The 25,969-nt window shown below is 34.4% G+C and overlaps 2 protein-coding genes across 3 annotated transcripts; both read right to left on the minus strand.

Annotated features, from left to right (window-relative positions):
* Positions 1–661: 661 nt before the first annotated feature.
* LOC109177402 (probable N-succinyldiaminopimelate aminotransferase DapC) lies at positions 662–24,386 on the minus strand. Its single transcript, XM_019326777.1, has 5 exons — positions 24,330–24,386; positions 21,080–21,085; positions 12,278–12,494; positions 10,620–11,786; positions 662–811 (listed from the first exon to the last, which is right to left on the minus strand). Exons 1-5 carry the CDS (start codon positions 24,353–24,355, stop codon positions 791–793), a joined length of 1,437 nt encoding a protein of 478 aa, XP_019182322.1. The 5' UTR covers positions 24,356–24,386; the 3' UTR covers positions 662–790.
* LOC109177403 (probable N-succinyldiaminopimelate aminotransferase DapC) lies at positions 17,590–24,417 on the minus strand. Of its 2 annotated transcripts, none has more exons than XM_019326778.1 (3): positions 24,131–24,417; positions 20,407–21,574; positions 17,590–18,128 (listed from the first exon to the last, which is right to left on the minus strand). In XM_019326778.1, the coding sequence occupies exons 1-2, from the start codon at positions 24,353–24,355 to the stop codon at positions 20,423–20,425; spliced, it is 1,377 nt and encodes a 458-aa protein (XP_019182323.1). In that variant the 5' UTR covers positions 24,356–24,417; the 3' UTR covers positions 17,590–18,128; positions 20,407–20,422. The 2 variants fall into 2 exon arrangements, with proteins under 2 accessions (XP_019182323.1, XP_019182324.1); XM_019326779.1 differs by having other exon boundaries at positions 17,909–18,131.
* Positions 24,418–25,969: the final 1,552 nt, after the last annotated feature.

Genomic DNA, 25,969 nt, shown 5'->3' on the forward strand with positions numbered 1-25,969 from the left:
CTTAAAGTATATATAGGCAAATATATTGTGCAGAAAACGCCGCCGGCGACTACGCGCCTCCACCAGACCCGCCATAATCCTCGCAGAAGATGGCGAGCTCCTGGAGAGAAACCAGCTGTCCCCGAACGGCAAGGGACGTCGTTAAGGCACGAAAGTTCAGGCAAAGACCCTTGAAAACGTACAGATTTTGTAAGTTAAGGCACGAAATTAAACTTCAGGCGAAAATCCCTGAAAACGTATAGATTTTGTTCGTCAAGGGAGACTGATCGGCCGGCGAATACAAGTTCTTCAACCACCGTCTGATCTGAGCACGTCCAATGTAGTCAGCCATCGAGGAATCCCCTTGCTTAAGAGACTACAACTTGCCAATTCAAGGAGATGGAGAGACGAGGACGCAAAAACTGCTCAACGGCGACCCAGACCTCCTTGGACCGACAACAAGGTGCATCACTTCCAACGAAAGAGAGGAGATGATCATGGACATTACAACCTGATCATGGCGTTGAAACACCCCAAAATTTTAACTTCCCAAACTTTCCTTTTATAACATTACATCTCAAACTTGCTATAAATAGAATTTACCAAAAATAGATTTTCTTATAAATAATACTTCAATGTCTTAAATAGTTCATAGTTTATAGGGTGCTACCACTACATCTAATCTATCAATACTAAATGCAAGGCTAATCACAAAATAGTCGAATACTATAATTTCTAACTATTACATTTCAATCTTTCTCCTTGAAAACAAACTATCATCCTGATCAACTCATAGCCACGCTCTCTTTCATCATAATCCCAGATTAATTACCTGTATACATATAATGTTTAAGACATACAAACACAACACACAAAGTTAGCAACACTTTGCTAAGTAAAGTTTACTCCACCTTGTAAAATATTTATATTTTTCCAAAATATGTAGCGAATAGACCTTTTGTACTCACTCCAAAACTTTATATCCAAAAGTAATTTTTTTTCCTCAACCATAATATATAAATTGTACCAAGATAATATTTTCTTCTATTTTCAAAATATGGAGAAATAGCACTCTTTCAAAACCGTAACCATATTGAAAACTGGACTAGAACCTATATGCACACCCACAAGAGATTCCAAGCCCATTGAGTAGTATATGACCCAAGTAGTTAGGTTTTTCCTACCGACTACCACTCAAACAATTTGAAAACTGGATCATAACCTATGTGTACACCCCCAAGTGGAGTCCAAGCAACTGGGTAATAAATAGCCCAAGTAGAACAGTAATCACACTACTGAATTATTGTTATTGTTATTGTTATTATGTATACCATTTAAGTCATTTTATATGTTAATCTAAACAGCTAATTGCTTCAAATATTTTTTACCAACCGATAATATAATTCGCTGGTCAAACCCGCTTATATAATTCGCTGGTCAAACCCGCTTATATAATCCGCTATTTGCTAACTACTAACACAATCCGCTAACGATAACTGCCTGATTGCCAAACAAGGATATTGCGAGGTAGTTTCCACTTCAATTTGTCATGTAATTTGAATACTCTCTTTGTCAATAGATCCCCCAACTAATTAATATGATTAGCTTACTTATATTTTTTATTTTTTCATGGTATTAATAAAATACTTGGTAAATAAATATATAACATTATTTTGTATTATAACTTTGATATTTAATTAAAAAATAGTGTACAAAAAAAAAGATAATAGATAATGTAGTGAATATAATCAATTGATGAATTTGAATATAAAAATTTTTTACATTAGAGAAAAATAAAGACAATATAACTAATGAAATTATTTCTCTTAATTAATTTATTGATAATGAATATTTTTTTGAATAAAAACATTGTAGGGACAATATAATGAATATAATCAATTGATGAATTTGAATGTAAAGTTACATTGGAAAAAAATAAAGACAATATAAATATAACTAATAAAATTATTTCTCTTATTTAATTTATTGATAGAATTTTATTTTATTTTTTTGAATAAAGACATTGTAGACACATAATTCTAAATTAAAGAAATGCATATATATTACTTTTTTTTTTTGTAGCTACTAAATTATTTAATTTAATAAAAATAAAATAGAGTATTAATTATGTCAACTTTGATTGGAATGAAGTTCAAACCTAAGACCTTTCTTATTCAAATCAATGAGGGTGTGTTTGGTTGACAGGTTTAACTATCAGAAATCGGTATCAAAGTCATTGTTATTGTTTGGTTGACAGGTGATGGGGATTATACCCTGCCTATACAGGTCGTCTAGCCCAGTCAGCAGTATCTGCCAGGTCCGCCCGGTCACCCTTGTCATCTAGCACGGTCAACGGCTCGCCGCAGTCTTTCCCCGGACGCCCGACCGTACTCACGAGGCAGAGCATCTCGCGGGCCCCGCGCCTCTAAGATCGATGACCGGGAAGGACAACCGGTAGGAGCAAGGTTCTGCTACTGTCAGGAGGAGTGCACCACGTGTACGGCTGCATGTTCGCCTTCTCCGGACCCGGTGCATGAACGCCACGTGCTCGCTATGCCAGAGGACCGGATGCTGCTCCCTATGTCTCTTATAAATACTGCATTTATTATTGAGGGAGGACTTTTCACCTACCTACACATTGTAATCTAGAGGTTCCCGGTCATATTCTACGATCGGTCAACCTATCACTTTACTGTACTAAACTACGGTGATTTTATACACATCAACAGGTTTTGAAAACACTACTATGGGTTTTGATTACCCCCCTTAATTGAAAAACTCATTCTCTAATAAAATAAGGGTTTCATTCTATTATTCCCCCTCTTACATAATTAAATAGCAATATTGATAATCATTCTCATTCCAGCCTATTACCAAACATGCAAAATACTTTCACCAAAACTCATTACCTTTACCAAGTATTTGATACTCATTCCGATTCCGATTCCCATGTGCGAACCAAACACACTCTGAGTAAGTTAATAGAGAATATAATTTTTAAGGTAATTTTGATTGTGATAGGGTTCAAACCTAAAATCTTTCTTATTGAAATCATTTAATTAAGGATAAATTTGAAAATCTCAAGGAAAAATTAAAATCTGAACCATTCATTTAATTTAATAATTTGATGGATATTTTTTTCTACCCATTATAAATCTAATTTCTTTTGCCTCTTATTAGTATAGTAGATAGATAGATATACTACATACCGTATAGTTAATTATGGACTGTATAGTTAATTATTTAAAAATAATAATATTTATACCATATTAATAGTTTAGCATCATACTAATTTGTAATCAAACGAGGCTAGAAACAACAGTTGTAATAGCTTGATGGTAAAGATTTTGGAATTCATAAGGAAAGGTTTAGGGGTCAAATCTCAACACAAAGAAAATTAGTGAGTTTTTATGCTATAAAGATTAATGGTTTAATATCATTTCCCAATTAAATACTTATTTTCCTTAGTGTAAATCGGGGTATCACAGGCGCACCCAAGTCGCGGATGCCAGGTTCGGTTGCGGTGTGCTGCCGTCGTTGCCAGCAACCATGAACAATGGACTAGGGTTTGTGCCATCAACGAACCCTATGAGATTATGACTACGTAAAAACGGAACCACTTGAGTCATCCAAAACAGAAAATTCTTATTTGTTAATTTGATACTGATAAAATGATGAGTAGTGGACAGGGAATTGACGGCCGTAGAAACCGAGGAGGTGATAGCGGCATCTAAGACGGGTCCGTTAAGAGGAATTAACGGATCCGTCAGCCAGGAGAACAAGAAATGAGAACATAATGATTCTATTGAATGAATCATACAAATTACAGGAATATATACAGTGAGAAAATCACTGGAAGACTAGGATAGGGAGTCATAAACTAACTCAAATACATAGAGTCTTAATATGATGACATTACTATTACCTTTCCCAATCAAGGATGTTGGCATTATCATGTTGAGCAAATACTACGTATAAGTTAGATTGTAATACTCAAAAAAAAAAAAAAAAAAAAATCAACATTCAAGAAATGTAGTATCATAACAAAAAACGCCAGTTTCACTATTACCTTTCCCAATCAAGGATGTTGGCATTATCATGTTGAGGAGATACTACGTATATGTTAGATTGTAATAATATTCAAAAAAAAAAAAAAAAAATCAACATTCAAGATATGTAGTATCATAACAAAAAACACCAGTTTCGAACCTCTGACGTCTGACCTCCAAGTTAAAATACAATAAACACAAGTTCCTACCATTTCTGCATGAAGCCTTTTAAGTTTAATTGAAAACTTTTAGAGGGCGTTTGGTTCAGGTTATATAAGATAACCAAAGTTATATTTGCTTGGTAATATAAGATTCCCATGTTTGGTTCAGTTTATGTAACTTTCCCATGAAATGTCAGATAACCTCCGCAGTAAGTTTTTAGCTATTTGAAGGGAATGTGAGATACCCTCCAATTTCTTAGGTAATTTCACATTCCATTGTCTTATTACTAATGTTGGGCTTTAATTTGGACGTTTTAATCAATTTATCTTATTACCGTTGTCTTATTTACATATCTTAGTTTTAAACCAAACATAGGAATCTAACATTCCCAGCAATCTAACATTCCCTAAGGTAATCTAACATTCCGTGAACCAAACGCCCCCTTAGTTTTTATTTCTAAACTAATTAGGTAAAAATTAAATATTGATCCTTTAAAATTTTGTGCAAGTTGTGTTGTAGCCCAACTTGCACAACCCAAAGTCCAGCCTTGGTTACACAATATCATAATTAAATACTCTTTGAATCAATCCTTTCTCAACTCTTAACAGCATGTTTAATTAGTTCATGGAATGACTTCTGGGGAATAGGAATCATATTCCACAAGGAATGGAATAGGAGAGACCTATGCTTAAAAGAAGCATTGTGTTATTTCTATAAATAAGCAAAAGTTTGAATGAATAAACTATATGTATTTATACCAAAACAATACATGTTTAGGCTTCCTAATCTATGCATGTGTATTTAAACCAAAATGAAGTGGCTTTTGACTAAAGCGATAGATGTTTGGACCGTGTGCATTTAGTCTAAAACAATGGGTGTAAAAGACCAAGTGTATCTATCACAAAATTGTGTGTTTAGACTTCTTGATCTATCCATGCCTATTAGGCCAAAACAATGACCATTTTCTCCAAAATGATGTGGTTTATCGCAAAATTGATGCGTGAAAAACTTCTATGTATTTACAAATATGCTAGTCCCCCTAAATGTCTAAATGATGGAATGAAAGTTCTGCATTTATACAAAATTGTCACTGCGTTTTTCATTTAAGTATTGAAAGAGAGGGACTAAATATATAACTTGAGAAAAAAAGGAAGGATCAAAAGTATAATTTTTCCCACACACACAGTTATATATATATATGTGTGTGTGTGTATGTGTGTGTGTGTGTGTGTGTATTATATGTTATATATGTATAATGTGTTGAGAGAGATGTAGAAAAATTTGTTATATTACTTTCTTGTCTCAATGGGGGAGACAACCGATAAATATATACAGACTAAGAGACACAATCCTACAGACACAACCTTACACAACTTCAACAGCTATATTTCTACAGACACAACTTTTGTGTTTCAACACTCCCCCTCAAGCTGGAGCATATATATCATATACACCAAGCTTGTTACAAATGTATTCAATCCTATGACTTCTTAAAACTTTAATAAATATATCAGCTAATTGATTATTTGAGCCTATAAAAGATGTAGTATTATCTCCTGAAGTAATTTTGTCTCGAACAAAATGACAATCAATTTCAATGTGTTTCGTCCTTTCATGAAAAACTGAATTTGATGCAATATGCAAAGCTGATTGGTTATCACAAATGAGCTTCATGGACTCCTTTGTACAAATCTGCAGTTCGGTAAGGAGGTTTTTCAACCACACAAGTTCACATGTTCCAACGGCCATAGATCGATATTCGGCTTCTGCACTTGATCGAGCAACAATATTTTGCTTTTTACTTTTCCAAGAGATTAAGTTGCCACCAAGAAAGATACAATATCTAGATGTTGATTTTCTATCCCATGCACATGCCCAATCTGCATCTGTGTACCTAATAATTTCAAGGTTTCCATGGTCTTTGTATAACAAACCAGTGCTTGGAGATTTTTTAATATATCGTAAAATCCGAATGGCAGCTTCCCAATGACTTTCACGTGGAGATGCCAAGAACTGACTAACAACACTTACTGCAAAAGAGATATCAGGTCGAGTTACAGTTAAATAAAGTAATCTTCCAACCAATCGTCTATATTTTCCCAGATCTTGGATAAGCTCCCCCTAGTCTGGTAGGAGTTTGATATTTGGATCCATAGGAGTGTCAAGAGGTTTACAATTTATCATACATGTGTCTTCTAGTATATCCAATGCATACTTTCTTTGTGATATGCAAATTCCTTGCTTGGATTGTGCTACTTCGATTCACAAAAAGTATTTTAACTTCCCGAGATCTTTTGTTTCAAAATGTTGGAATAGATGTTGTTTCAACAATTGTATTCCTTCAACATCATCTCCTATAATGATAATATCATCAAACATATACAACAAGATAAATGCTCTTACCATGTTGATGTTTATAAAAGACGGAATAGTCAAGTTTGCTTCGATTTAAACCAAAATTTTGCACTACTATGCTGAACCGTCCAAACCAGGCACGAGGAGATTGTTTTAGACCATAGAGAGAACGTTTGAGCTTACAAACCAAGTTACTCTCCCCCTGAGCAACAAACCAGGAGGTTGCTCCATGTAGACTTCTTCCTCTAAATCTCCATGCAGAAAGGCATTTTTAATATCTAACTTATGCAAGGGCCAATGATGAACAGCAGCCATAGAAAGAAAGATTCTGACCGAAGCAATTTTAGCTATTGGTGAAAAGGTGTCAGTGTAATCAATCCCAAAAACCTGTGTATATCCTTTGGCTACCAGTCAAGATTTAAGTCTATCAACCTGTCTATTGGGCCCAACTTTCACAGTATAGATCCATCGGCAACCAACAGTTGTTTTACCTTCGGGTAATGGAACTAACTCCCAAGTCCCCGATGAATGATGAGCAACCATTTCATCAACCATAGCCTGACGCCAACCAGGGTGGGAAAGGGCTTCTTAACAGATTTAGGGGTAGAAACAGAAGATAAACATGTGATAAAAGCATTATATGAAGGTGAGAGACGATCATATGAAATAAAGTTGTATATAGGAAAGGGGTTTCGTGATGACCTATTACCTACACAACTTGCGATAGGAGAGCTTGTTGCTGGAACCGGGTTCGACGACATAGATAGCTCGAGAGATGAATCAGTTGGGATTTCATCGATTTGAACTGTCGCGGGTGGTCGAGAGCGGCGATGATAAGTGTAAGGAAAAGGGGTAACACTGTTGTTTTGTAAAGGAGGTTCAATAGGTGAGGGACTAGGATTTCTAGGTGATGACGGATCTTGAGGTAAATGTACCCCGGTCCCTCCTTGAAAAGTAGGAACAGGAAGAACATCAGGAAAATGAGAGATGGGGTCGGTAAACTAGACGAAAAGAAAGGTGTTGATTCAAAGAAAGTAACATCAGAAGATACATAAAAATGATGTTTATCAGGGGAATAACATCTGAAACCCTTTTGCAACCTAGAGTACCCAACAAACATGCATTTTAAGGATTTTGGGGAAAATTTATCACGCCCTGGGGTAGTGTCCCGGACAAAACAGTTGCACCCAAAAATTTTTAAAGGAAGAGTATGAAGGGGCTTATCGGGAAATAAAATATTATAAGGTATTTTACCATGTAAAACAGATGAAGGCATACGATTTATTAAATAACAGGAATGAAGGAGAGCATCTGCCCAGACTTTATAGTGGAGAATCATGGTGCGGGCTGTTTCAACGAGATGCCGGTTTTTACGTTCAGATACCCCATTTTGTTGTGGAGTATCGGGACAAGATGACTCATGGAGGATGCCCGTTGAATCAAGAAAGTTAGATAAAGGAGGTTGTAAAGTATTCTCCAGCATTATCACTTCGTAAAGTTTTAATAGACACCCAAACTGATTTTTTATCTCATTAACAATTTTTTTGAAGTACATTAAGCACTTCAGAACGATTTTGCATTAAAAAGACCCATGTACAACGAGAAAAATCATCAGTGAAGGTAACAAAATATTTAAAACCAAGAATTGAATTATAACGAAAAGGTCCCCAAACATCAGTATGAACTAAGGAAAAAAAAGAAAGCATCTCTTTTATTAACATGATTAGGAAACGATGTTCTAGAATGTTTGCCAAGCTGACAAGCATCACACTCTAGGGTAGATAAGTGAGACAAACTAGGGACAAGTCGCCGTAATTTATTAAGGCTAGGATGTCCTAGTCGGTCATGGGCAAGGGAAGGAGGAATGGTAGCAGTGCAAACTGTAGAAGGTTTTGGGGTAGATAATCGATAAAGTCCTTCTGATTCATACCCCGAGCCAATCATCTTCCCCGAACAACGGTCCTGCATAATGACAGAATCAGAAGAAAAAGTGACCGTACAGTCCAAAGATTTTGTAAGTTGATGAACAGAAATTAAATTGAAATGACAATTAGGTATATAAAGAATTGAAGAGAGAGGCAAAGTAGGAAGGGGGAAAGCCTTTCCAATTGCAGTAGCCGTACTCTTGGACCCGTTACCGAAAACAATAAATGGAAGAGACTTAGACTTGGTGAAATGAGAAAATAAAGATGAGTTACCAGAGATATGCTCAGAGGCACCTGAATCGATAACTCATGGTCCGCTCAGGCTAGATTGTGATACAAGGGCAGTATGAGTTCCATCAGTGTGGGCTGCAGGAGTTAAACCGGAAGCTTTGGGAGTGGCTTTAAATCGAACAAACTCTTCATACTCAGCAGCGGAAATGGTTTGAGAATTTGGTTCCCCAGGTTGAGATTGAGCAACACTTGCTTGGGTACGTACCGGTCTCCCATGAAGTTTCCAACACTGATCTCGTGTGTGCCCAGTTCTATTACAATAATCACAAACTCTAGTGTTTTTCTGTCCACCACGATTGTTAGTTCATCCACGACCTCCTTGTGTGACTAGAGCAGAATGTTCGATAGTGGATGTGTGAGTACCTGGAATGGAGGTGACCTGCAAGAGCCGTTTGAACAACTCGGTGGTCCCCGGGACAGTGTTGCTTCCAAGAACTTGATTCCGGATGCTTTCAAATTCTGGACCTAATTTGGTTAAGAGAAGTATTACAAAGAATTTCTCTCGTTGGGTAAGTTGCTCTGCGGGTGTACCACCAATAGGCATGAGTGTACCAAACTCAGCAATCAAACTTTGGGCTTTGCCAAGAAAAGTTTCCATATCAATACCATCTTTCTTCAAGTTAACCAAATTGTCAACAACATTATAGAATTGAGAGACACCATTAGTGTACGGAGATTGAGCTTGACTCCACACCTCGACACATGTCTTAAAGGGCCGGAATAAAGGCAACAATTGTGGAGAAAGAGACTGCCAAAGGAGACTACAAAGTTGAGCATCTAACATTTGTCAAACTGTCTTTTCTTTTTCCGGTATCATATCCACTCCTTTTTGCAAGTGATCAACAACACCTTGGCCCATAAACCATAATTCTACGGCATCCGACCAAGAGTGGTAATTTTGAGAACCACATAATTTTTCAGAAGTGATTACCGGATTTCCAGACAAATTAGGCACATAAACAGAGCTCGAAGAAGTAGGTAAATTATTGGCAGGAGAAATACCCGAAGAATTTTCGTCGGAAGACATCGCGACCAAAATGAAATCTGATGGTACAGACGAAATTGCAGAGGGCCGACGAGCCGGACTGGGAAGTTTCGCCGGAAAAACCCGCCGGAGACAGCCTCACGCACCGGCGTGTGGTGTCGGAGCGCCAGCGACGTGGTGGCGCGTGGGCGGTGTTTCGGCGACCGGAAAAGATGGGTCGGGGTCGCCGGAGACTGGAGAGGAGGGTTGTAGTATTATTTTGACAAAAGAGCACACCTTTAGGGAGTAATCTGAGAAACTAGTTTCGGATGAACAGTACTTGTTACTGTTCACCGATAAAAAAAAAAAAAATCAAATTGTTGGCTTCTGATACCATGTTGAGAGAGATGTAGAAAGATTTGTTATATTACTTCCTTGTCTCAATGAGGAGACAACAGATAAATATATACAGACTAAGAGACACAATCCTACAGACACAACCCTACACAACTTCAACAGCTATATTTCTACAGACACAACTTTTGTGTTTCAACATAATGGTATAGTATGTTTGCTAATACCAAACTCTCCTTAAGAATGGTTATTTCCCTTACGAAGAGAATAGCTCATTCCCTAGAATTATTCCTAGGAATAAAAAGCCCAAACAAACAATGAAATATGTTTATTCCTAAAAATGTTATTCCATGAACCAAACATGTTATTGTTTTGATACCAATATACCATTAATATTTAGCTTTAGTTCAATGGGATGCTATGTATTATATACAGTGTATCATGTTCCTTTTTGTTGTGATGCCATGCATTATTAAGGATGATAAATGTGGACACCATAGACTTTCCCTGTGGAGCAGTAAAGTAAAGATTAAAGAATACCTGTTGGGGCTTCTTTTCATTCTTTGGTAACTTTTCTTTCATCCTCTCAACAGCACTTCTGAGTGTCTGCTCATCTTTGCAGAAGGTAAATCTTACAAGATTCTTGCCATCTTCAGGATTTAGATAAAAAACACTGGCTGGGATGGCTACAACTCCAACCTCCTTTATGAGATACTCACAAAACGCAACATCATCTTTCAACCCAAAAGGAGTGTGATCCACTATTACAAAGTATGTTCCACTTGATGGATACACTGTGAAGCCTGCAGCCTTCAACCCATCCACCAATATGGCCTTCTTTGCTGAGTAATCCCTCTTAAGCTCCACATAATAAGAATCTGGTGCTCTGAGAGCTGTTGCAGCAGCATATTGCATCGGAGTAGATGTAGCAAAAGTAAGGAAAGAATGGGCCTGCCTTATTCCCCAGGTCAAATGTGGGGGAGCTATTGCCCAACATATTTTCCAGCTTGTAAGTGAAAATGTCTTCCCCAATGAATTCATGGTAACAGTCCTTTCATACATTCCTGGAAGAGAAGCCATGGAAATGTGCTCCATTTCAAAAACCAACTTGTCATAAACTTCGTCAGTGAAAACCAGAACATCATTTTCAATGCACAGTGAGGCAATCACATTGAGTTCTTCTTGGGTAAACATTTTTCCTGTTGGGTTATGTGGGGTGTTTATGAGGATTGCACGAGTACTTTTTGATATAACTGATTTCAGCTCATCAATGGGGACAGAGAAATCTGGGGGGCGTAGAGTAATGCACTTTACTTTTGCACCAACCATAGACAAAGTAGCTTCATAAGAGTCGTAGAAAGGAGCAAAAACTATGACCTCATCACCAGGATTTATCAAGCCTAACATGGTTGCGGCAATCGCTTCAGTGCAACCAGAGGTAACAGTGACTTCTTTCTCTGGGTCAATATCAAGGCCGGTATCTTTCTTGAATCGTGCAGCTACAGCAGCATTGAGGTCAGGAACACCATATCCCCGAGCATATTGATTTTTACCATCTCTGATTGCCTGAATGGCTGCTTCTTTTACAAATTCAGGGCCATCAAAATTGGGGAAGCCTTGGCCAAGATTTATAGCTCCATACTTGATGGCAAGCATACTCATTTGGGTGAAAATTGTAGTCTTGAACTTCTCCAAGCGCTTTGCAACCTGGAAAGAAAGACCAAATAAGGAGAAAATTAGAAAGAATTATTTATCCATTTATGTAATTTCTATAAGGTTGAAATCCACTTTAAGAGATCATGGGGCTTGTTTAATAACAGGAGAATTTTCCAGTTTCCTTAATCTACGGCTCACTGATTTCATAAAATTAGTGCATCATTATATGTGTTCCATCACATGTATATTATAGTATTATACTAACAATGTATTAAGTTATTATCTCCCTCTAATGCACCTAGGAAAAAAAGAAGTGACTATACATGCTAAGCTAACATCTTGGCTACTTGAGCACCTAACTTGTGAGATTCCCAATCTTAAGAGCAAGCAGAAAGCTATGTGTTGGCAAAATAGCGGATGAATGCAACAGAATTACCAAAAAATAGCCACGGAAGTAGATACAATTAGCAATTACCAAGTTCCTAGCAGTTTAGCAGAACCTAATTGGAAGAGGAAACAATGAATCAAGCAAACTAGGATACCTGCAAGGGCTGAGGGGGCTTTGCGGTAGGGTCCGAAACGGCTTCGTCGTTCTGAGTAGAAACAGTGGACAAGCTAGCCATCGGAAATGGGCAGCCGGAGAGTAATGTAGTCCTACTCAGGCCACCGGTGACGGCTATTTTTGGAGTGTGGAAGATGATTAGTGGGAAGGAGGAGAGAGTGAATGGTTTGAATCTGAGCGTTTCAGAGTTTTTTTGTACCTAATATTCAACATTCACGTGGTGGAGCATGTTTGGTAAATGGTGGAGATCCACCATTTCGACATTTTGAGCAAGGTCCAACACCAAAAATGGCAGTTTGTAAACACTGTACGTCTGTACTATGTACCGCTAAACTGACTGCATTTTTTTCCAATAAAAATACTTGGTGGACTCCCATTTTAAACTTCCAACTTGTATTCTCTCTTATACGGAGTATGTTTTTTATGTAGACTTTTTTCTATGGACTCACGTAATGAAAATAACTAATCCTTACCTCAAAAGGCTGAGTTCCCAACTTGTATATTTTTTTATTTACTAAAGAAAATAATCAATCCTAATTTGCCACCTTAGGGAATATAAATGAGGGAGTAGAATTTTAGGAGTCTATGTACTAGAACTCTTTTCCAAAACACCCTCAACATTTTTTTTTATTTAAAAAAAAGTTAACTGTAAAAGGCTCTTTAATTAAGAAATCTAACCATAGCAATTTGTAAAAATGTAGTCAGCTCCTTTTATGGGAGTCTTAAGGCGCCATTCGTCATTTCTCTCATCGATATGAGATAAGTGAAAAAACAAAGACTTTTTTTAAAAAAATATATGAATTGATTTTTTTTTGCAGGTTACTACAAAATCTATAAGTAATAAATTGAAATTTTCACTTTCAACATAATTAAAAAAAAATCGTATAATAATATTTCATGCTATTTCATTTACCAGTTTCCCATGCAACTTTCTCTCCCTCTTTCAAATATCATAATTAAGAAGAGTCTTATGATTTCCTAAAAAAAAAACAAAAAAAGAAGTCTTATGGCCGTGGTCCACGTGCGAAGTTAATAGCTCTAAGCGGTGAAGAGGGTTGTAGGTTGTCAAATCTAAAATATAAAGGTTGGTTGTGGCAATGAGAACTTTTAATATATATATATATATACCAGTTTTTTACGCATATTGCGCGATTGGGATAATGCCCAATATTTTTCTTTTACATAAGTACTTTAAAGTATATAAATGCAATATTATATTAGAATTGTTCATGCATAGATAATTGAATGTTAAATTTGCATATTTAAATAGGCAATTCTAAGTTTACAAATGCAAGATAATATAGTCAAGATTGATTATAATTGTCAATAAAATAATTGTATAGGTATGGTTGAAACCAAATACGGGACATAAGGGAGAACAAATAAAAATTAGGGCATAAAATATTAAATATATACTAATATTGAAGAGCTAACTGTTGATTGTCAAACAAGGACATTGCGAGATAGTTTCCCACTTCAATTTGGTGTGTGATTTAAATACTCTTTTTGTCAACAAATCCTCGAGTAGTTAATATGATTGGCTTAATTATATATTTTTTATTTTTTTATTTTTTAAAACAATTATTATTATTATTATTATTATTATTATTAAATATATGTATACCCTTACGTCATTTAACATGTTAATCTAAACAGTTAATTTTTTCAAATATCTTTTTTACCAACCGTTGATATAATTCGCTGGTCAAATTCGCTAATATAGTCCGCTAACGCTAACTGCTGATTGTTAAACAACGACATTGCGATGTAGTTCTCACTTCAATTTGTTGTGTGATTTGAATACTCTTTTTGTCAACAAATTCCACAAGTAGTTAATATGATTGGCTTTATTAATTATTTTTTTTTTACTTTTTTATGGTATTAATAAAATACTTGGTAAATAAATATATAGCATTATTTTGTATTATAACTTTAATTAAAAAATAGTGCACAAAAAAGATAATAGACAATGTAGTGAATATAATCAATTGATAAATTTGAATATAAAAAATGTTTACATTGGAGAAATATAAAGTCAATATAACTAATAAAATTATTTCTCTTAATTAATTTATTGATAATGAATAATTTTTTTTAATAAAGACATTGTAGAGATAATGTAGCGAATATAATCAATTGATGAATTTGAATGTAAAGAATTTTTATATTGGAGAAAAAAATGAATAATTTTTTTTTTTTTTGAATAAAGATATTGTAGACACATAACTCTAAATTAAAGAATGCATATGCATTATTATTTTTTTTTGTTGTAGCTACTAAATTATTATTTAATTTAATAAGAGTAAAATAGAGTACTAATCATGCCAACTTTGATTAGGATGAGGTTCGAACCTAAGACCTTTCTTATTGAAATCAATGAGTAAGTTAACGATGAACTAACAGAAATTAACGGAAAAGATAATATTTAATGGAAAAGTTAACGGATAATCATATTCATTAAGGATAAATTAGAAAATCTTAAGGAAAAATTAAAATCTGATCAATCTGAGCCATTCATTTGATTAAAAAATTTGACCGCCATTTTTTCTACCCGGCCTAACTCTCTTGGGCTCTTATTAGTATAGTAGATATATACTAGTATTTTTTATGCGCGATGCACAAAATAATAATAATAATAATAATAATAATAATAATAATTATTATTATTATTATTATTATTATTATTATTATTATTATTATTATTATAATGTAAAATATTTTTATAAATTTGATATTTATATTTTAAAAAGTAACTAACATATAACTCCAATATATAATGTGTATATATTTATTATTATTGAAAAAAGATAAGAAAATATATGGTGGATGCATGTGCATGGTAACAATTGTGGAAAAGATAACGGAAGTTATAACGATAGGGGTATGTTTGTCCAAAATATTGTAAAATACAACTTTTATAACATAATGTATAAAAAAAAATTAACAGAAAAAATGGACATAGATAAAGGGTATAACCTTCATTCACACTTTATATATATATAAAATTCATGGTTGTAGTAGACGCTAGGCGCTAGTCTGGCGCCCGGGCAACGCCTAGCGTTTAAGCGGTCTAGACGGCGCCCGGGCAACGCCTAGCACTTAAGCGGTCTAGGCGGTAGCTAAAAAATAGTGGCAGACTTACAGTTTGACAATTTTAATGAGGATGTTTTCAACATTAAATCAAATAACACATCCAAATAAATGAAATAATGATAATTCATAAGTCCTAACATCAAAACAATATTAAAAATTAAAAATACTAAAATACTTCAATCATCCAAAGATTCAAATCATCTAAAGATTGTGTGTATATATATATATATATATATATATATATATATATATATATATATATATATATATATATATATATATATATATATATATAATGAAAAAAAAAAAACTAGCAAGGTCGAGTTGACCGGGTTAACTCGACCGAAATGGACGAATTAACTCGACCAAGTTAGACGCTAGGTGGCCAAGTCGGCCGAATTCTAGGCGGACGCCTAGGCGCCCGGTCGCATAGGGGTAAAATCGCCACGGTCTAAGGACGCCTAGCGCCTAGACCGATTTATATATATATATATATATATATATATATATATATATATATATATATATATATATATATATATATATATATATATATATATATGGTGGTGGTGGTTTGTGATGCTAGAAGAAGATGTTGGTGATTGGCTTTAGTGGAAATCTCTCCAACTACCATAGAAAATGAGTCTATCCTTCCTGTACAAAAGTTGCCCTAAACATCAAGAAAGCAGTATAAAAATCAAAGCTTTAACTTATCTCACATATGCCTGAAAGCGAATAGTACAGAGACATGAAACCCCACAAATTTTTTGCACCCAAATCCACATGAATTCAGCAAACAACAATACTTAATCAAAATTATACTGGAAAAGGAAGAAAACTATGAATGTATACATGTAAAGGTTACTGTAGTACTGTACTTTCTTTCTTCTTCTTCTTTTTTTTTTTTTTTTTGAAATTGGGTGTTATCTCCAGCGAAGAGATGAGGAGAAAGAAAAGAGGTGCAAAAAGATTAAAATATCTTTATTATATTAACTATTAAAATTTTTTGGTGAGTTTTAGCCAATAATTTAGTTGGAGTGACCAAAATTGATAAAAATTGAATAGTTAAGGTACTAAATTAACAGTTCTAAAAGTCGTGGATTGCAATTCATAAGACCTCAATAGTCACAGGACCAATATTATAATTCACTCTTTTGTCATATTACATCAATGACTTTGAGCAACTTTTACTTTTTGTTCTCAACGTAGCAACTTTCAACTTTCACTTTTTGTTCTCAACGTAGCATTGTCACATTTAGTCATATTCTTTTAATTTTTGCGATATTACATCCATAACTTTCATTTGATTGCCACCATTAATCTTCCGTTAAAAATTCTGTTAATTTACCGTTAGAATTAACAAATAACAAGGAAACAAAATTCTTACACATCGTAACTCATATTTCTAATTCATTAGAAATATCGTAAATATCAAAGAATGTAATATCGTAACTCATATACAACACATGGAGGATAATTATATTTTTATTTTCAAAAGTTACATTTTTAGGCCCTTAATTATTCTCAAGTTATAAATATTGTCTTTCACTTTCAAATTGAGAAAAGCTTAAAAAGTTACAAAAATACATTCATAAAACCTTTCTTTCAAAAAAAAAAAAAAAAAAAACATTACTTCCAAACATTAATAGCTACTACAACATAATATGATATTTACATTTCAACTCATATTATTTTATGAATATTTAAAATTAAGGGTGTGTGCCAAGTACCTTGTGGCATAATTATGTTAAGCATCAAATACATGAATAATGAGTTTTGTTTTTATAAGAATAATCAAATCCTCCACTTGTGTTGTTAACCAAACAATGTGGTATGACTTTCATTCTCATTCCTTGTGTACTATAATACATAAAATTCACAAGTATATTTACAACTCAATAAACAATTAAAAGATGTTTTAAAATAACGATCACATTTATAACTAAGTAATTGAAGGATCAAAAGTATAATTTTTCTTATTTTCTTTGTATTTTTTAATTTGATGTTCAAAAATAAGGAAGAAAAAAATACAGAGTAACACTTATTATTAGTAATGGCCTATATCCGCTATCGATCAGTTATGGGGTTCTAAAAAAAAAATCGATTATTTCAGTTTTTAACCGATAACCGAGGGATGCTCACCCCTAGTAATGGGTTTGAATATGATAATAGAATAGCAAGGTTAAGCAGACAAATAAGTGAATAACGTAATTTGAATCAAATTTGATAATATTATACAAAAATGTCGAACCAAACACACTTAGTCCTTTATTTGTTGTCCATGGTACACCCAATTTCACCCTGCCTGCATTTAACTCTACAATAAAATAGCATGCCAAAAATCATTTTTTTTTATTGTTGACTTTTTTGCTTCAAGCATTAATGTTTACCCACTTATTCTGATACTCTGTGATGCTGCTCTATGCATCAGAGAAGGGTAAGCAGATTTATATTTTATATATAATAACATATATTTTGGCAGCCAACTAGTGTGTAATCATATTTCTAGGAAAAAACAATTTGGTACAATCTGTGAGAAAACCCCAAGAATAGGCTTTCAGCAACCATGTACTAAGGAGAGAATAGAAAAGGCTAATAGAAGCAATAATATGAGAATGATGATGCTGGTAAATTCTTCACTTGTAAAGTGCAAACTAACCCAGATGTGCAAGTAGCTGCTTGTCACCTATTATTTTTAGGAATTTTAGGCGCACCCACCACTTCTATTGCTCCTGCACCTGCTAGAATTTTATGATTAGTTTAAAATGAAGCAACTGTATCTTTCCCCATCTCCCGAGGATACAACATATGGAGAATAGGAAATCTATGGTACCAAACGGGTATGTGCCCATAATTATATCAACATTCAGCCAAGTACCTTGTGGTATGATGGCATCACTGTCTTTTAAAACGGAAGGTCTCAGGTCGTGTCTCATCCCAATCAAGGATGTTGACATTATCATGTTGAGCAAATACTACGTATAGGCAGTGTTGGCAAAAGTCCCGCCTAGGCGCTGGCCAGCCTAGCGTATCACCATATCACCATAATCGGTGGTCTAGGTAGCCGACTGACCTAGTCGGCCGATTAGTTATTGTTCCCTTCTTTTCTAAACGAGTTATTTCACTCAAAAAGACATCGTTTTGAGCAAAATAACGCTAAATTGTTCAAACTCTTAATGTTTTTTAGGTTAATATTTAATATTTTGTATTAACTATTGAAGTATTAAATAGTTTATAATTATCAAGTCTTAAAAAATTAAAGAAATTTAAACAAATTTTTAAAAAATAAAAAATACATGGGTGCCTAGACGCCGATTAATCGCCGGCGGCCCCCGAGCCCCTAGTGATTTTTTCAACCATGCATATAGGTTAGATTGCAGTACTCAAAAAAAAAAATATATAACAACATTCAAGACATGTAGTATCATAACAAAAAACACCAGTATCATAGTTTGCAGCACATAGTTACACAATATCATAATTAAATACTCTTTGAATCACTCCTTTCTCAACTCTTAACAGCATGCTTAGTTCATGGAATGACTTTTGGGGAATAGGAATCCTATTCCACAAGGAATGGAATAGGTTAGGATAGAGATCTATGCTTAAAAGAAGCATTGTGCTATTTCTATAAATAAGCAAAAGTTTGAATGAATAAATTATATGTATTTAACTATTTATGCCAAAATGATACATGTTTAGGCTTCCTAATTTTAAACCAAAATGATGTGGCTTTTGATTAAAGCGATAGGTGTTTGGACCGTGTGCTTTTAGTGTAAAACAATAGGTGTAAAAGACCAAGAGTATCTATCACAAAACTGTGTTTAGACTTCTTGATCTATCCATGCGTATTAGGCCAAAACCAGTGTTGCAAAAATCCCGTCTAGGCGCTAGCCGGCCACCTAGCATATTACCATAATCGGTGGTCTAGGCGGCTGGCCAACTAAGCCGGCTAAGCGCTGCCTAGGCCGCCTAGGCACCAACTAGGTCGCCTAGTCGGCCGATTAGCTATTGTTCCCTTCTTTTTTAAATGGGTTATTTCACTCAAAACGGCATCGTTTTGAACAGAATAACCCTAAATTGTTAAAACTCTAGATTTTTTTAGGTTAATAGTTAATATTTTAGTATTAACTATTAAAGTATTAAATAGTTTATAATTATCAAGTCTTAAGTAATTAAAAAAAAAATTAACAAATTTTTAAAAAATAAAAAATACACGTGCGCCGATTAATCGCCGCCTAGGCACTAGGCACCCCCTGAACGCCCGAGGAGCGCTTAGCAATTTTTTCAACCATGGCCAAAACAAAGACCATTTTCTCCAAAATGATGTGGTTTATCCCAAAATAGATGCGTGAAAAACCTCTACGTATTTACAAATATGCTAGTGTGTTTTTCATTTAAACCTCTGCATATTTTAGAAAGATTTCCCCAAAACATTGTAGTTTTACCCCTAAATGTCTAAATGATGCAATGAAAGTTCTGCATCTATACAAAATTGTCACCACGTTTTTCATTTAAGTATTGAAAGAGAGGGACTAAATATATAACTTGAGAAAAAAAAAAAAGGAGGGATCAAAAGTGCAATTTTTCCCCCACACACAGTTATATTTATATTTTATATATATGTAATTATATTTAATTATGTGTGTGTGTGTATTTTATGTTATATATGTATAATGGTATAGTATGTTTGCTAATACCAGATTACCAGACTCTCCCTAGGAATGGTTATTTCCCTTACGAAGAGAATAGATCATTCCCTGGAATGTTATTCCTAGGAATAAAAAGCCCAAACAAACAATGAAATATGTTTATTCCCAAAAATGTTATTCCATGAACCAAACATGTTATTGTTTTGATACCAATATACCATTAATATTTAGCTTTAGTTCAATGGGATGCTATGTATTATATACAGTGTATCATGTTCCTTTTTGTTGTGATGCCATGTATTATTAAGGATGATAAATGTGGACACCATAGACTTTCCCTATGGAGCAGTAAAGTAAAGAATACCTGTTGGGGCTTCTTTTCATTTCTTTGGCAACTTTTCTTTCATCCTCTCAACAGCACTTCTGAGTGTCTGCTCATCTTTGCAGAAGGTAAATCTTACAAGATTCTTGCCATCTTCAGGATTTAGATAAAAAACACTGGTTGGGATGGCTACAACTCCAACCTCCTTTATGAGATACTCACAAAACGCAACATCATCTTTCAACCCAAAAGGAGTGTGATCCACTATCACAAAGTATGTTCCACTTGATGGATACACTGTGAAGCCTGCAGCCTTCAACCCATCCACCAATATGGCCTTCTTAGCTGAGTAATCCCTCTTAAGCTCCACATAATAAGAATCCGGTGCTCTGAGGGCTGTTGCAGCAGCATATTGCATCGGAGTAGATGTAGCAAAGGTAAGGAAAGAATGGGCCTGCCTTATTCCCCAGGTCAAATGTGGGGGAGCTATTGCCCAACCTATTTTCCAGCCCGTAAGGGAAAATGTCTTCCCCAATGAATTCATGGTAACAGTCCTTTCATACATTCCTGGAAGAGAAGCCATGGAAATGTGCTCCATTTCAAATGTCAACTTGTCATAAACTTCGTCAGTGAAAACCAGAACATCATTTTCAATGCACAGTGAGGCAATCACATTGAGTTCTTCTCGGGTAAACATTTTTCCTGTTGGGTTATGTGGGGTGTTTATGAGGATTGCACGAGTACTTTTTGATATAACTGATTTCAGCTCATCAATGGGGACAGAGAAATCTGGGGGGCGTAGAGTAATGCATTTTACTTTTGCACCAGCCATAGACAAAGTAGCTTCATAAGAGTCGTAGAAAGGAGCAAAAAGTATGACCTCATCACCAGGATTTATCAAGCCTAACATGGTTGCAGCAATCGCTTCAGTGCAACCAGAGGTGACAGTGACTTCTTTCTCTGGGTCAATATCAAGGCCAGTATCTTTCTTGAATCGTGCAGCTACAGCAGCATTGAGGTCAGGAACACCATATCCCCGAGCATATTGATTTTTACCATCTCTGATTGCCTGAATGGCTGCTTCTTTTACAAATTCAGGGCCATCAAAATTGGGGAAGCCTTGGCCAAGATTTATAGCTCCATACTTGATGGCAAGCATACTCATTTGGGTGAAAATTGTAGTCTTGAACTTCTCCAAGCGCTTTGCAACCTGGAAAGAAAGACCAATTAAGGAGAAAATTAGAAAGAATTATTTATCCATTTATGTAATTTCTATAAGGTTGAAATCCACTTTAAGAGATCATGGGGCTTGTTTAATAACAGGAGAATTTTCCAGTTTCCTTAAAAAATAAAAGACAAAGATTTCTTTTCAAAATCAAGTAGAATTCTTCATTTTTCCAACTTAACAAAGAAATTTAGAAAAAACTTAAATGTTTTCCAAACTTTTCACATACAAAAGCATATATAACTTCATTTATAATCACCATTATCATTATTTATGCAATTCAAGTATTCAACCTCACCTGTCTATCTACCTTTGACACCACTTACCCCCAACCATCACCACTACCTCCATTATAATCATTGCATCTTTCCTCCCACAACTTCCTTCCTACTTATCTCTACTACGACCTACCCACCCCTAGTTACCACTACCCAATATCCCCACCACCACCTACCTACTTACTCACCACCACAACATTATTTTTTTACCATATCAATTACTTCCCCAACATTATTTGCCTAGCCCTAACCCCCATTTACCTACCCCAACAACATATCCACACCACCATTTGATATTGGTGCCATTTACCACTAGCATATTCATCCAGTACTTCTTATATCATGGGAATATTCATTCACTAGACATTCATGAGGAGGTACAGCTTATACAGAGAAGGAAAATAGGAAGAACCAAGAACTTTCTAAGATAAAAGAATTGGAGAACTTAAATTTGGATAGAAGACTGGCAGTTTATAAGAATTGAGAGAAGGAGAAACTTGGCAACCTTTTAGCCATTTGGATAGCATACACATAATTTCAATGAGAAAGCTATTGACTTGGAGAAGCAGATTCTTCTTTAATAATGATTATAAAACAAAATAATTTCTGAGAGTGAGGGTGAAGTACCAAGCAAGAATGGATTAAGCCTTCAACAAATGCTAAACTAGAAAGTGAGTCGGTTCAACAACCAACAAGATGATGCGGAAAAAACAGAAAACAAAACACATAGACATTTTGGAAAATTGAAACTGACAATTAAGGGGAAAATGGGAAATATTGTTACATTACACTTGTAGATAATAAGCATTAACCCTGAACAATGACTGCATCATGATATCTCAAGATGAAGCATTTTATCACACGTAGGAATTTTTCCCTTGTGATTGTTACATTGCACTTGTAGATAATAAACATTAACCCTGAACAATGACTGCATCATGATATCTCAAGATGAAGCATTTTACCACAGATAGGAACTTTTCACTTGTGATGAGTGATTCACAGATTACACTAATCTCGAGAACAAAGGGAAGATATTTCATTTACAACATCAATTTTAAGCAAATATCACTTGCTATGCATATTTTCTTTCTCCTCACATAGATATGAAAATTGAAAATAGAGTAAGAAAAAAGTAGGGATGGAAGAAAGCCAAGTAATACTGAACAGTAGCAGCTAAGTTCAAATCTAAATGCATGACCTTGTTGTAAAGTCATTACTCACTAAGAAGTCAACCTTGACATGATATTGGGGTAGCTTAAGATTTATAACAAATGGCAGAACAAAATAGCTGGCAAGTAGTATTCTACCTAAGGTATAATGATCATTTCCTTGTCATGTCTGGCCAGTACCATTTTGCACAGCAACTCATTTAAGTCATAGTTCTCTAGTAACTTAAGAAATAAAAGGAAACTACTAGGGATAACTGATTTCATAAAATTAGTGCATCATTATATGTGTTCCATCACATGTATATTATAGTATTATACTAACAATGTATTAATCTATTATCTCCCTCTAATGCGCCTAGGAAAAAAATAAGTGACTATACATGCTAACCTAACATAGCATAATGGTTTATCTGCAAACACTAGTTATTGAGATAAAGTTTATCTGTAAAGGTGCAATAGTCCTACAGTATTTTTAGTAGCTCAATGGTTTCTGATATGAACTAAACAAGCCATCATCTCAAGCAACCTTGTCTAGATCCAGTCCACATGGGCTCTGGGGATGGAATGAGGAAATTTGTCAAAATACAAGGAACAAATAAAAGGAAAAAGAAAAAGAAAAGAGGTTGAACTGCAATAGGGATCCAAAGTTTCAACTTCCACATTAGTTGTTACAGCTCTAGCATGATTAATCCGCCCTTGATAAACCGTCAATCAAATTTCAAATTACTGTTACATCACCCTAGCCATATGAATGTACTTGTTGAGATATCTAAAGATTCCAAGTACCACACGTAAATACTAATATAGAGAGATCTAAAGTCCTACTGCAAGACATATAAATGCAGAAACACCATAGAATGATTAGAATCCATCTTGGCTACTTAGCACCTAACTTGTGAGATTCCCAATCTTAACCCTTAAGAGCAAGCAGAAAGCTATGTGTTGGCAAAATAGCGAATGAATGCAACAGAATTACCAAAAAAATAGCCACGGAAGTAGATACAATTAACAATTAGCAATTAGCAAAGTTCGTAGCAGTTTAGCAGAACCTAATTGGAAGAGAAATCGATGAATCAAGCAACGGAGGATACCTGAGGGGGCTTTGGGGTAGGGTCCGAAGCGGCTTCCTCGTTCTGAGTAGAAACAGTGGACAAGCTAGCCATCGGAAATGCGCAGCCGGAGAGCGTTGTAGTCCTAGTCAGGCCACCGGCGACGGATATTTTTGGAGTGTGGAACTTGATTAGTGAGAAGGAGGAGAGAGTGAATGGTTTGAATCTGAGCATTTCAGAGTTTAGGAGTGGAGCGTCCAGGTACATTGGGGAGACTCAGATTCGTTGCATCATAGATTCTACTATTCTTCATGTAACTTGCCTGCCTCAGAGCATCGTGAAAACGTTTTTTGTGAAAAATAAAAAAATAAAAAATAACTTATTAGTGCTCACCATATTATGAAGTAAAATTTAGAAAGTAAGATTTGGAAGTACATGTAGTATAACTCAATATTCATTGTCTTATATATTTTTAAAATGAAAAATGGGGCGTTTTGTTAAATATATTGAGTAGCTTTTAACTGATTGGATTAGTAAGTTTGATTAGTTGATAATTGATTATAGAAAGATGTTTGATAAATTAGTTGAGTACATGCTAAATGACTTTGTCATAAACTTATCAAAAAATTACTTTGAACAATTTTTAAAATTTAAGCATTTTAGAACAATAAATTGTTACAAAAAAACTAATTAATCAAACACTTATATTAAATGTTTAACCAAGTTAAATAATTAATAATAATTAAATAAACTAAAATTAACTGATAAACTAATTATGTTACCAAATATGGCCAAAATATTTTCTTCCTAATTTCCCATTATTCAATGATGCATGATTTACACAAGGTGTGCATGAGAAATGTAATTAAAAAAAAAATTATTTTCCTCCTACTTTTTTTTATTAGTGAATATTAAAGTGACACTTATTATTATTATCATTATAGAGTACTTTTTTTTAATCATTATAGAGTACATTTTTAATACGTAACAAAAATAGTGCGAATTAGACATTACAAAAATAAATTATTCCCAAGAACTCAAGAATATGCATAAGTTTTATTCTAAAGAATGTTATTCCATTCCTGACCTATTCCATGAACCAAACATGTCATAAAAGAAAAGCGTCATTTTGGATTAAAGAATGCATCACTTTAGAGAAAATACAATACCATTTTGAAAAAAAATATAATAAACTATGCATGGGTTTAAATGAAAGACAATGAGATATTTTTATAAGTATTTAAAAGTTTTTCCCACATCATTTGGGAGAGGAATAAGGTTCAAATTGGCCACTGAACGTAACCTGAAAATGCAATTAGGCCACTGAACGAAAAAAAAGTGCAATTAGGCCATTGAACACTCAAAAAATGTGCAATTTCACCTGATAGCAGGTTACCCTCAATTTTAGCAGGTTATCTGCTTACGTGGCAGCTGAGTTGACATTTTTAATAAATTTTAATTAATTTTTAATAAATTTTAATAATAACTTTTTATTAAATTTTTTTTTAAAAAAATAAAAACGACTTTATTTTATTTTTTATTTAATTTTTTCTAATTTTTTATAAAATTTATTATTAAAATTAATTATTAAAAATTATTTAAAAATTATTAAAAATGCCAACTAAGCTGCCACGTAAGCAGGTAACCTGCTAAAATTGATGGTAACCTGCTATCCGGTAAAATTGCATACGTTTGGAGAGTTCAGTGGCCTAATTGCACATTTTTTGAGTGTTCAATGGTCTAATTGCACTTTTTTTTCGTTCAGTGGCCTAATTGCATTTTCAAGTTACGTTGAGTGGCCAATTTGAACCTTATTCCTTTGGGAGAAAACCCATATTATTTAAGCAAAAACTTGCATTGTTTTAGACTAAATATGAATTA

The sequence above is a fragment of the Ipomoea nil genome, unplaced genomic scaffold (assembly GCF_001879475.1).
Source record: "Ipomoea nil cultivar Tokyo-kokei standard unplaced genomic scaffold, Asagao_1.1 scaffold0804, whole genome shotgun sequence".
NCBI classification, from domain to species: Eukaryota; Viridiplantae; Streptophyta; class Magnoliopsida; order Solanales; family Convolvulaceae; genus Ipomoea; species Ipomoea nil.

Bases quoted from the DNA above. Each gene is read 5' to 3' on its own strand.
- LOC109177403 (XM_019326778.1), bottom strand. From the start codon at position 24,355: ATGTACCTGGACGCTCCACTCCTAAACTCTGAAATGCTCAGATTCAAA. The intron at 21,575-24,130 runs GTATCCTCCGTT...CTTTCTTTCCAG, and splicing joins CTACCCCAAAGCCCCCTCAG to GTTGCAAAGCGCTTGGAGAA.
- LOC109177402 (XM_019326777.1), bottom strand. From the start codon at position 24,355: ATGTACCTGGACGCTCCACTCCTAAA. The intron at 11,787-12,277 runs GTATCCTAGTTT...CTTTCTTTCCAG, and splicing joins AGCCCCCTCAGCCCTTGCAG to GTTGCAAAGCGCTTGGAGAA. The intron at 812-10,619 runs GTATTCTTTAAT...ATATGTATACAG, and splicing joins ATGAAAAGAAGCCCCAACAG to GTAATTAATCTGGGATTATG.